The following is a 12650-nucleotide window of genomic DNA, read 5'->3' as shown; positions in this document are numbered from 1 at the left end:
TCTTTCATAACTTATGGTTTTAAAAACTGTTTTTATTTTTTTTATTTGTAACTCAATCTTTTTCTTTGATGTTTTTAGATAAATTAGTTAAATTTAGATTTCATAACAAATGTTAGAACTTATGGGTGAAAATAAAAAAAGAGTTTGTATTGGATACACTGCTGAACAGGCTCAGGAACTAATGTTTGCATCACTTGATAGAGATCCATCAAGTGAAGAAGAGTTAACATCTGATGATGATGAAGATGAAGAAGAAGTTGTTGAAGTAACAACAGACAGCTCAGAATATCCTAAGTTATCAGATGATGCTGATTTTCAAGTAGATACTTCTACAATTTCAAAAGTAGAGAATAAGTCAACATCAGTATTAGGAGCTAGAAGATGTAGAACTCGTGGTGGAGTTAGAGGCACTAGCAGCATTTATGGTACAAATAGTCAAGGGAGAATAAGTTATACAAATCAGGTGTTAGAAAGAGGAAATATACATAATGATAGAGCTCGGGAAATAAGTCAAGGTAAAACTAATGAAATAGTTGAAACTGAAGTGGAAGTTAGCAATACAACATATGTTTATAAGTCCCCAAAAAGTAATCAAATATGGCAAAAACAAAGACTAAACAATTCTAAAAGTTGAGTTGTGAGCATTTTCATACCATTTCAAGAGTTTTGAGATTTGACGACAAAGCAACTCAATTATTAAGACGCAGCAATGGCAAACTTGAACCTATTCTAGAGGTTTTTGACATTTGGGTACAAACACTTTCAAATAGTTTAAGACCATATGAAAATGTTACTGTTGATGAACAGCTGGTTCCATTTCGTGGACGGTGTTCCTATAGCCAATATTTAAAACCCAAACGAGCTAAATATGGGTCAAAGCTATGGTTATTGTGTGATTCTAGTACCGGCTCCCAGCTAGCACACATACGTTGGGCCGACGTCGGGCCAACGTCGGAAGCGTTGGTCAATTTTATTAACTTCGCTCTGACGTTGGACCAACGTCGGGCCAACGTCGAAATACGACCATTTTTAAATGCGTACAGTGTGATACCGGGTTTAGCGTTAAAAAAGTTTTCGTCCATTTTTAAAACTGTTGTGGCGCAACTTTTTATTAGAGTATTTTATTGCTTTCAATTTCATGATTTTATAATAATTTCGTTGTAATTGAGTATTGAGTAATTTCGAATTTAATATCAAATCATTAAAAAAATAAATAAAACATGCTAATTTTTATATCTATTAAGATGCAGTTTTTAATTTTTCTTTAAAACAAGAGTTTATTTAACTAAATTATAATGTTTATAATGTCATTATGTATAATTATAATGTTTTTAATGTTTATAATGTCATTATATAAAAATTATAATGTTTATAATGTTTTTAGTTTATAATGACATCATAAACTAAAGTTAAATAAACTCTTGTTTTACTCCTGTATGTACAACATACATTCATAATGTATGTACTGTACATACACATAAATTAATCGTATCATGCATTAGTTTTAAAAATCATGTAGTTTGTATCAATAACATTACCGACCATCGGCCAACCAATTTTTCGACGTCGGCCCGACGTTGGCCCAACGTATGTGTGCTAGCTGGGCTATGTCTTGAATGCACAAATTTATACTGGTCGTGTTCATGGGGATGGCCCAGAAAAAAATCAAGGGCAACGAGTAGTACATGATCTAGTTGAAGTCATAAAAGGATCTGGAAGAAATGTTACACTGGACAACTTTTTCACATCAGTAACAGTTGCACAAAAACTTTTGGAGAAAAAAAATTAAGACAAGTTGGAACGATGCGCAAAAATAAAAAAAAATTCCTACAGAATTTTTACCTGCTCGAACACGAGAAGTATACTCTTTATTGTTTGGTTACAAGAACAATTATTTTTAGTCTCATATGTCACAAAGAAAGGAAATTCAGTAATTCTGCTGAGCAGCAATCATCGTGATGCAGAGTTATCGAACTGCCCTGACAAAAAACCACAGATAATTCTGGACTATAATTCAATGAAAGAGGATTGGATACTCTTGACCAAATGGTCTCTACTTTTTCTACAAAGAGAATGACCCGCAGGTAATTATAAATATAGCAATACTCTATTGTTTTTAAAAGAACTCGGTAAATCTCAGGTAGCAAACCAGCTCCAGTCAAGACATTTATTTCCAAATTTGCCTTTAAACTTACACGATTTTATTTGCAACCCAGGACAAAATTTGTATAGATTTTCTATACAAAAAATCAATCCTTTTTTCTATATGCTTTTGGAACATATTTTCTATAGAAATTCAACTACTAAAAGTCTATAGAATATGCAGTTGAAAGTCTATAGAAGTTTCTATACAAAAAACCAAACCTTTTTCTATAGGCTTTTGGAACATATTGCCTATAGAATTTCAACTGCTAAAAGTCTATAGAATATGCAATTGAAAGTCTATAGAAGTTTCTATAAAAAAGATCAATACTATTTTCTATAGGCTTTTGAAACATGGTCTATAGAAATTTAACTACAGAAAGTCTATAGAAGTTTCAATAGATCGTATTTTTCTAGAGTGAATAGAAAATATTTTCTATTATCATTTAGATGGTCTATAGAATTGATGGAATATATTCCATCGATTATAGACTATATTATATATAGTACATATATTATATATTACATATATTATATATTACATATATAATATACTACATATATTATAGACAATAAAATTGCTAGCTATAGCAATTTCATAGACTTTTTATGATATTCTATAAACCATCTGTATATTACATATGAGGAATATTTGCTATTGGGAGAAAAAATAAGAAAAAGAGCATTTATAAACTTTTAAAACAAATGACTATATATTAAATAATCAAAAAAGACATTCTTATAACATCTTTCATATTTTAACGCTTCTTAACTTTCGACGCAATATTTAATTTTATTTTGATTGCTGTTCGCACATCCTTTGACGACACTCCCAGTATCTGACAGGCACAAGCTAAAAATACAAAAGAGTTCAATTAATTATTTCTTTCGTTTAATAAAGAAATTCAAATGCTATAACTATTTACCAACAACACCATCAACGAGGTCTTGACAAATTTTGGGTTTTGCTACTTTGTCAGAGTGAGCATTACTTTGCTTGCCAGAAAAACTGACACTTCTCAGATAGTCTGTGCTTCCCACCAATGACACCAAAAGATCGTTTAGAAATCTATTTGTACCATGCGATTTGTTACATTTGCTGAATTTTACATGGTCAATGTATATTTTGTGACCTGGCACTAATTGTTTCTAAATTACAAAGTAGAAGTTTTATGAATATAATTCATATAATTAAATATATAAATAAAAAAAATAGATAAATTTTGCAACATGAAAATTCTTACTCTACTAGATCCGTCTGGGTAGTTAGGTTCTTTCCAGATTGGAATGGATATACAAACAGGAGTTTCAGTAAGATTTGATTTAGAAACAAGACTGTCATTAAACGCATTACTATTAGTTATGCTAAATGAATGATTAAGTTGATCAGACATATCAGAAGAGTTGAGAGTGTGGGAGGTTGCTCCACTAGACCCATATGAAGTGCTGGGTGCCTTCCACTTCTGAAAAGATGAATGAAAACTTTGAGTTACATTGAAGTCACATGTATTTTCTAATTCAACAGAATCATTTAATAAATCTGAGTATTGATTTGAGTTAGAAGTAAGACTTTTTGTCAATTTTGGTATATGATGTGTTAAAGAAGATAGATCACGGGGCTTGTTTAACTGCAAAACTGCATTGGATAAGTCCTGGGTTGATTTTTCTAATGAACTTAACACACAAATAATCCCTAAAAAAGTCATTAAAGCAAATAAGTTAAAATAATAAAGTTAATATTATAAAATGCAATGCATTTCAGAAACAATAAAGCCAAATAGAAAACAAAATAACATTCACTTTTTTCATATTCAGAATGCTTTTTCATTGATGTCTCCATTGTAGTGAGAAGTTGAGCAAATCCTAATTAAATAATCATTTAAAATTTTTTAACGATGCATAAATTATTTTTAAATGCATTTCAAAGCTTTACTTACTATTTTCATTGCATTCCTTTCCTTTAAGATCCCCTTAAATACAATACAGCTATATTAACTTCATTAAAAATAAAATGACATCATGGAGACCCCTCCAAACCACAAAAGTGTGGAACCCTGTGTACATACATACATACATACATACATACATACATACATACATACATACATACATACATACATACATACATACATACATACATACATACATACATACATACATACATACATACATACATGCATACATACATATAAAAATGTAGATATGTATAAATTTAAAGACACCTGTCGCTCTTTCTTGCAGTTGTTCTCTTAAAACTTTATTCTCTTCTTTCAGTTCATCAAGTTTAATTTCTAAAGCAACTTTATCTGCATTCTAAAATAAGAACATAAAGGAATACTGAATTGAACAAAGTTTACTATTAAATTAAAAAGAATTTACCACAAACCCATAGTTAAAACTAGAAGTATTTATAATATACAATAAACGTACAATGTTTTTAATAACTTCAATGTCTTCTTCAACATGCAATCGTTTAGCTTTTGCACAACTTTTACCATCATATTTCTAAATTAAGCTGATAAACTAGAATGAAATATTTTTAAATAGCATTTAACATTTATAAAAAGTTCTTAAAAATGTTCATCTTAACTACACACTTAAAGTTACCTGATTTGGTAATGGTGGCACAACTTTTACAAGGGCATTTGCTTGATTGTTTAGCTCCTCCAAATCATCTTAATTATTTAAAATATAAAATATTATAAATATTTTTCCACCTGCATATAAATGTATATATATCCTAAATTTTACTTACCCCCCGATTTCAAGACCTTTGCCTCATAATTTTTCCAAGTAGGAGAACCAGACTTTAACGTCTGGTTCTGCAACAGTGCATTGAAATGACTTGATGGCCACTCTACAACAACATTTTCTCCATATGTAACAGGACCTTTAATCCAGTCAGTTCGACCAACCTATATGAAATTAGTTAACTAATAATAAGTATTTATTTTTAAAGAGATTTTATACCTTTACTCTATCAAACTTTTCCATTTTATCAAAAAAGAAAAATTAAAATAATACCTCAATAGAATTATCAACAACAAAATTGTAAATAGAATATTCAAAATTCATTTTAATTTAAGTCTTTTCTTTGCTATTTCAAAAAGTCAAAAAAACTAAAAAGCAATAAATGATATTAACAAATTTAAAAAATAAAATAAAATAATCTTCTTTTTATAATAATCCTCTAATTATTATTGTCCTCTGTAGTTGCTCTTTTTTAAATTTCTTATGTTTAATTTATACAAGCCAAAGTAAGGAAGTCATTCAATTTATACCAGTCAAAAACAAGGAAGTCAGACACATTGACTTTCTGTTGTAATAACAAAAATATTAAAATACTGATAATATAAATTTTCCCACAGACTAATGGGAAAATTTAAATGAAGTTTCTGTTTATACAAGCCAAAAAAGAAACAAAATAGAAATAAAGTGCTGCAATAAAGCACATGATTAGTAATAAGAAATATTTTTACTATTAGTAATTAATGATATTTTATTTTTATTATTATTAATTTTGAAAATAAAAGTTTCTTTATTTTAATGATTTTTTTAAACAATTTTAAATCTTTAGTTGACTCTTAATGCATCATGTTTATTAATATTTACATTAATTTAGTTATGAACTTTTTGAACTATTTCTTATAAACTTACCACCCAAAACACCTAACTTCAACATTTTGATTTTGTTTTTGTTAATCTTTTATATTTTAGAGGATCCTTATTGATAGCAGTTGAATATATTGATATATTTGTTGAAAATGACAATACTGTTGACAATAATGAATATTTTAATAGAAAAATTATTATTAACATATTTTTATAGTTTTTTATAAATAAAATAAAAATTGTTTTAAAATCCAAAACAAGATGAAAGCAATTCTGACATTTTTCTTCAATTTTATATTTTAATTAATATTTTTTAGTAATGTTTTTTAATCTTTAAATGTTACTTGCAGATTCTTCCATTGTACAATCATTTTTCACCATTAATTTGCATGTATTATATATATATATATATATATATATATATATATATATATATATATATATATATATATATATATATATATATATATATAATGCAGTGCTGATCCTAACCCCAACTGTAAAACTTTTCGACAGGCTAAGAGTAGACATGAATGAATCTATTAGGAACAACAATGTAAGTGTCATCAACTTTAACTACTTTAGATATAATCTTTGTTGCATCATAAGCAAAAATATGTTTATCAAAGTCACCTTTGTAATAATACCAATCAGTATTACAAGAAAGAAAATGTTTCTTTGATTGCAACTTGTATCCAACAATGAAATAGGATAAACTTATCTTTAATATTGCTTTTATAAGAAACACAAAACCAAATGACAGTTTAACATAACAATTGCTCCGTTTTTTCCCACTACAAAAAGAATGTGTTGAATAAAGTTGTCCATAAACATGTATGCGATAACAAGAAAAAATTTCTTCAAAATTAGAAACACCAGCTGTTTTTAATGCTTCCATTGTAAGAAAATCAATAACTGTTGGTTTTATATCAAGATGCACAAGACTTTCTGAAGTTGGCAGAGATTGTCTAAATATATCATTAAATAATACTTGAAAACCTTCAGATCGAGTTGTATCTTTAAGAATAAAGGATATATTGTTTAACAAAAGGACTGATTTAGCAATTTGTTCTGCAGCAAACACTGTACCATTGTGCATTTTTTTCATTGCTCCAAGGTAATTTTCAAAAGTGAAACATGAAGTTGCCCATAAAGGCCCCCAATTTTTTACACTTAAAGCTAAGTGACGAAGTAGGTGTATATTGAAGAGACAATGATTTTTTCCATATAACAATTCCACATCTGATGAAAATTCATTCAACAAAGTGTTGGCATCATCCACCATTCCTTGATGAATTGAATCAGATACAAGAAGCATTATAGCTGTGACAAGTTTTATCCAATGAGAAAAATATGGTGCAGGTATTCTATTTTTTACTAAAGGCCAACCAAAAAACAGAAAGTTCTGCCATTCGGAAGCTTTCCATTTCTTCTTTTCAGTTAAAGAACGAGTGTCACGACCACAATTATTTGGTAGATTGATATTTTTCCAACTGTTACTGATATCACATATATTTTGAACTGAAAGAGAATAATCAGCACCACGATTATCAATCCACAATGACACAAAATGTTTAGTGACTCCTAACAAGACACTGTGCATGTAGTCAGGAATAGTATTATTGATTATATCAAAGCATGGAATATCCATAAGAATTGAAGTACCTTTTACCCCATTAATAGGATAACCTACTGCAACAGCATTTATACAATCTATCATATGTAAATCTTTTGAACAATGTTGAAAACTGATATGTCTATATACATGTGCTCCATCGTGATGCTCACCTTTAGCATAGCAAAAGTCACATCCATAATATCCGTTGAATTGTTTAGTATTTGTAAAAATTGGACGGGCTATAGTATCAGTAGTGAAAATAGTAGTTAGACAGCGTGTATGCTGATCATTGCCCCAAGTAAATCCGATATTCCATAATGATTTTGCTTCTGCTACAAATGGCTTCAAAAAAGTAGTAGCAATTGGTTTGTCTTCACCTAACCAAATTCCAGCGCAAATAATTTTTTTTTCCTGTCTGATTGATGTCAAAATTGGATAAATTGATCTTGTTGAAGAGTTGTACAAAGGAGAACCATCAATATTAAAAGTTAAAGTAATATCATTGGGAAGCAGAGGCAGTTTTTTGTATGCATCTCCATCTATGACATCTGACTTGTAATAATTAGCTCAATTTTTGTCCATGAAACGTACATTTCTAGACTCTAGTATATTTCTCAATTGATTTTCTATTCCACAATACAGGAAATAAGAATCTTGTGCCATACCTTTTTTTTTATCATACAATGTATTACACATAGGACATTCCCCTGTTTCCACTTCCCCTAGATAATACTGACAGTCTAGGCAATACAGATGAACTTGAACTTGCTCATGAATACTGCTTAATTGCTTTTCATATAAATAAAAAGAAGAATAGGGAAAGTCTGGTTTTAACAGGCATACTAGTTTTAGTAAATCTTCTATTGCAACATCAGACAATCCATGTCGTAAAGAGATTGAAAGAATCAAAACAAAAATTTCAGAAATTGAAACAAGAGCAACACTGTCTACACCTTCTTCATCCAAATCATTGGGTTCCTTTTCTTTTTCTACTATATCAATAGGTAGTTGCATGGTTACATTGAAATTAGCATCATCTATACCTCTTTCTACTTCAGAATCAAATACATTTTCAGCTGAAATCTGACTGATATTGTCTGTTAATCTACATTTTCTATTTCTGCGCAAAGTTGAACGTGGGATTTCAACATTATCTGCTTGAAGATAACGTTTGTAATGTTTCATTTTACTTTACCTAAATAAAATAGACTTTACCATATAAGTATATTTATTATTATTATTATTATTATTATTATTATTATTATTATTATTATTATTATTATTATTATTATTATTATTATTATTATTATTATTATTATTATTATTATCATTATTATTATTATTATCATTATTATTATTATTAATATTATTATTATTATTATTATTAATATTATTATTATTACTACATTTAATCTACAACAGAAAAATCTATGAAAAAGGTGGAAAAGTCACTAACGCCTTCCATGGTAGATCCAATACAGAAGGTTATTACCAAACATATATTATTACCAAATATATATATATGTGTATATATATATATATATATATATATATATATATATATATATATATATATATATATCTATGTGTGTGTGTGTGTTATATATATATATATATATATATATATATATATATATATATATATATATATATATATATATAAGATATATATCAATAAGGATCCTCTAAAATATAAAAGATTAACAAAAACAAAATCAAAATGTTGAAGTTAGGTGTTTTGGGTGGTAAGTTTATAAGAAATAGTTCAAAAAGTTCATAACTAAATTAATGTAAATATTAATAAACATGATGCATTAAGAGTCAACTAAAGATTTAAAATTGTTTAAAAAAATCATTAAAATAAAGAAACTTTTATTTTCAAAATTAATAATAATAAAAATAAAATATCATTAATTACTAATAGTAAAAATATTTCTTATTACTAATCATGTGCTTTATTGCAGCACTTTATTTCTATTTTGTTTCTTTTTTGGCTTGTATAAACAGAAACTTCATTTAAATTTTCCCATTAGTCTGTGGGAAAATTTATATTATCAGTATTTTAATATTTTTGTTATTACAACAGAAAGTCAATGTGTCTGACTTCCTTGTTTTTGACTGGTATAAATTGAATGACTTCCTTACTTTGGCTTGTATAAATTAAACATAAGAAATTTAAAAAAGAGCAACTACAGAGGACAATAATAATTAGAGGATTATTATAAAAAGAAGATTATTTTATTTTATTTTTTAAATTTGTTAATATCATTTATTGCTTTTTAGTTTTTTTGACTTTTTGAAATAGCAAAGAAAAGACTTAAATTAAAATGAATTTTGAATATTCTATTTACAATTTTGTTGTTGATAATTCTATTGAGGTATTATTTTAATTTTTCTTTTTTGATAAAATGGAAAAGTTTGATAGAGTAAAGGTATAAAATCTCTTTAAAAATAAATACTTATTATTAGTTAACTAATTTCATATAGGTTGGTCGAACTGACTGGATTAAAGGTCCTGTTACATATGGAGAAAATGTTGTTGTAGAGTGGCCATCAAGTCATTTCAATGCACTGTTGCAGAACCAGACGTTAAAGTCTGGTTCTCCTACTTGGAAAAATTATGAGGCAAAGGTCTTGAAATCGGGGGGTAAGTAAAATTTAGGATATATATACATTTATATGCAGGTGGAAAAATATTTATAATATTTTATATTTTAAATAATTAAGATGATTTGGAGGAGCTAAACAATCAAGCAAATGCCCTTGTAAAAGTTGTGCCACCATTACCAAATCAGGTAACTTTAAGTGTGTAGTTAAGATGAACATTTTTAAGAACTTTTTATAAATGTTAAATGCTATTTAAAAATATTTCATTCTAGTTTATCAGCTTAATTTAGAAATATGATGGTAAAAGTTGTGCAAAAGCTAAACGATTGCATGTTGAAGAAGACATTGAAGTTATTAAAAACATTGTACGTTTATTGTATATTATAAATACTTCTAGTTTTAACTATGGGTTTGTGGTAAATTCTTTTTAATTTAATAGTAAACTTTGTTCAATTCAGTATTCCTTTATGTTCTTATTTTAGAATGCAGATAAAGTTGCTTTAGAAATTAAACTTGATGAACTGAAAGAAGAGAATAAAGTTTTAAGAGAACAACTGCAAGAAAGAGCGACAGGTGTCTTTAAATTTATACATATCTACATTTTTATATGTATGTATGCATGTATGTATGTATGTATGTATGTATGTATGTATGTATGTATGTATGTATGTATGTATGTATGTATGTATGTATGTATGTATGTATGTATGTATGTATGTATGTATGTATGTATGTATGTATGTATGTATGTATGTATGTATGTATGTATGTATGTATGTATGTATGTATGTACACAGGGTTCCACACTTTTGTGGTTTGGAGGGGTCTCCATGATGTCATTTTATTTTTAATGAAGTTAATATAGCTGTATTGTATTTAAGGGGATCTTAAAGGAAAGGAATGCAATGAAAATAGTAAGTAAAGCTTTGAAATGCATTTAAAAATAATTTATGCATCGTTAAAAAATTTTAAATGATTATTTAATTAGGATTTGCTCAACTTCTCACTACAATGGAGACATCAATGAAAAAGCATTCTGAATATGAAAAAAGTGAATGTTATTTTGTTTTCTATTTGGCTTTATTGTTTCTGAAATGCATTGCATTTTATAATATTAACTTTATTATTTTAACTTATTTGCTTTAATGACTTTTTTAGGGATTATTTGTGTGTTAAGTTCATTAGAAAAATCAACCCAGGACTTATCCAATGCAGTCAGAGTTGTTATCTGTCCAATATGTCCAAGACAAATTTTCTGCCGTCATAAAATATGTCCGAAATATTTTTCTGCCTACCAACTTTGACATAATTTTATGTCTAAAACATTTTCTGCCGACATAAAATATATCCGAAATATTTTTCTGCCTACCAACTTTGACGTAATTTTATGTCTAAAACATTTTCTGCCGACATAAAATATGTCCGAAATATTTTTCTGCCTACCAACTATGACATAATATTATGTCTAAAACATTTTCTGCCGACATAAAATATTTCCGAAATATTTTTCTGCGAACTTACTTTGACATAATTTTATGTCTGAGACATTTTCTGTCGACATAAATTATGTCAGAAACATTTTTCTGTCCACATATTTTGACATAACTTTATATCTGAGACATTTTCTGTCGACATAAATTATGTCAGAAACATTTTTCTGTCCACATATTTTGACATAACTTTATATCTGAGACATTTTCTGCCGACATAAATTATGTCAGAAACATTTTTCTGTCCACATATTTTGACATAATTTCATGTCTGAGACATTTGCTGTTTCTTATTTTAGAAGAAAAAATCGTACAACTTTATTGCTCATTTCAGATTAATTTAACGAGTAAAACAAGTCTCGATTTCCCCTTATTAGAATGTAAAAACTTAGTCTCAAACTTAGTTTTTATTACTGAATGTGGTTTTTATTATATGGCGTCCTGTGCCACATTAGAAATTATGTTAAGTAGAAAGAAAAGTAGAACTTGTAAAGGATCGAACCATTTACAGCATAAATTCTGGCCAAAATTTATCTTTTAATTTAACCGAACCGTCAGAATCGTTTTTTGAAGAGTAGTGATCTTAACCAAAAATTTATTCCAAATAAAACAAATATCAATGATAATGTTTGGTTGTTAAAATTTTTTTTTCTCTTACACGTTTTTTAAAGAGAAAATATCCCTTTTCAGATTGTAAATGATACAACTCAAACAAATTAAATGGCAATTAAATGCTTTAGAATCAAATATTTATGTGTCTGCTCTCCTCAATCAAACCACATGGCATCATGCCAATAGCCACACCTTCACACGCAATCGCAACAGGGGCAGCAGCGATGGTGCTCAAAGTTCCAATTCCAACAACTCCAAGTGCAACACCACCTGCTTGCAACGTAGTGTCTACAAAAGAAATGATTCTGAAAGCGCGATGATACTTTTTGCTCAAATGTACTCTCTTTTTCCTCTCGTTGTCCATCTCTTTTTGGATTTCATTTATTTTTTGAAGTCGGTAACTATGTCCTTCATCTGCAGGAGCTGTTGGAAGAACTGGATAAATTTTAGATTTAGCATCGTAATTGTATTCCATTTTTATTATTACAAAAAAATATTTTTTATACATCATTTTATTCCGTACATGTAAAAAATAGTGTAATATAGACATATATTACATTATTTTTCTG

At 27.9% G+C, this 12650-nt stretch overlaps 3 protein-coding genes across 10 annotated transcripts in view; 2 read left to right on the top strand and 1 right to left on the bottom strand.

The window, feature by feature from the left end:
• Window positions 1-12650, top strand: part of LOC145186875 (uncharacterized) — a 110588-nt gene that overhangs the window by 28185 nt on the left and 69753 nt on the right. The window contains exons 17-18 of the mRNA XM_090094548.1: window positions 117-550; window positions 8071-8199. Coding sequence (XP_089950674.1) covers window positions 117-550; window positions 8071-8199 — 563 coding nt within the window. The remainder of the gene's footprint in view (window positions 1-116; window positions 551-8070; window positions 8200-12650) is intronic.
• Window positions 2834-6043, bottom strand: LOC145199401 (uncharacterized). Of its 4 annotated transcripts, XM_090095108.1 has the most exons (10): window positions 5167-6025; window positions 4898-5057; window positions 4750-4817; window positions 4573-4647; window positions 4365-4455; window positions 4080-4112; window positions 3943-4005; window positions 3387-3835; window positions 3069-3291; window positions 2834-2995 (listed from the first exon to the last, which is right to left on the bottom strand). In XM_090095108.1, the coding sequence occupies exons 1-10, from the start codon at window positions 5215-5217 to the stop codon at window positions 2901-2903; spliced, it is 1308 nt and encodes a 435-aa protein (XP_089951234.1). In that variant the 5' UTR covers window positions 5218-6025; the 3' UTR covers window positions 2834-2900. The 4 variants fall into 4 exon arrangements, with proteins under 4 accessions (XP_089951234.1, XP_079930417.2, XP_089951235.1 ...); XM_080074291.2 differs by lacking the exon at window positions 4573-4647 and having other exon boundaries at window positions 5167-5964; XM_090095109.1 differs by lacking the exon at window positions 3943-4005 and having other exon boundaries at window positions 5167-5712.
• LOC149884702 (uncharacterized) lies at window positions 9194-11166 on the top strand. Of its 5 annotated transcripts, none has more exons than XM_090095121.1 (7): window positions 9194-9750; window positions 9860-10019; window positions 10100-10167; window positions 10270-10329; window positions 10462-10552; window positions 10861-10893; window positions 10968-11130. In XM_090095121.1, the coding sequence occupies exons 1-7, from the start codon at window positions 9700-9702 to the stop codon at window positions 11123-11125; spliced, it is 621 nt and encodes a 206-aa protein (XP_089951247.1). In that variant the 5' UTR covers window positions 9194-9699; the 3' UTR covers window positions 11126-11130. The 5 variants fall into 5 exon arrangements, 4 of the variants coding, with proteins under 4 accessions (XP_089951247.1, XP_089951246.1, XP_089951248.1 ...); XM_090095120.1 differs by having other exon boundaries at window positions 10270-10344; XR_016454773.1 differs by adding an exon at window positions 11138-11166 and having other exon boundaries at window positions 9198-9750; window positions 10270-10344; window positions 10861-11030.

The sequence above is a fragment of the Hydra viridissima genome, unplaced genomic scaffold (genome assembly GCF_058129835.1).
Source record: "Hydra viridissima isolate aposymbiotic clone 2 unplaced genomic scaffold, HvirCarnegie_v1 scaffold_8, whole genome shotgun sequence".
In the NCBI taxonomy this organism is placed as follows: Eukaryota; Metazoa; Cnidaria; class Hydrozoa; order Anthoathecata; family Hydridae; genus Hydra; species Hydra viridissima.
Note: the sequence above shows the minus strand (reverse complement) of the source record. Positions and strands in the feature narration are given on the sequence as shown.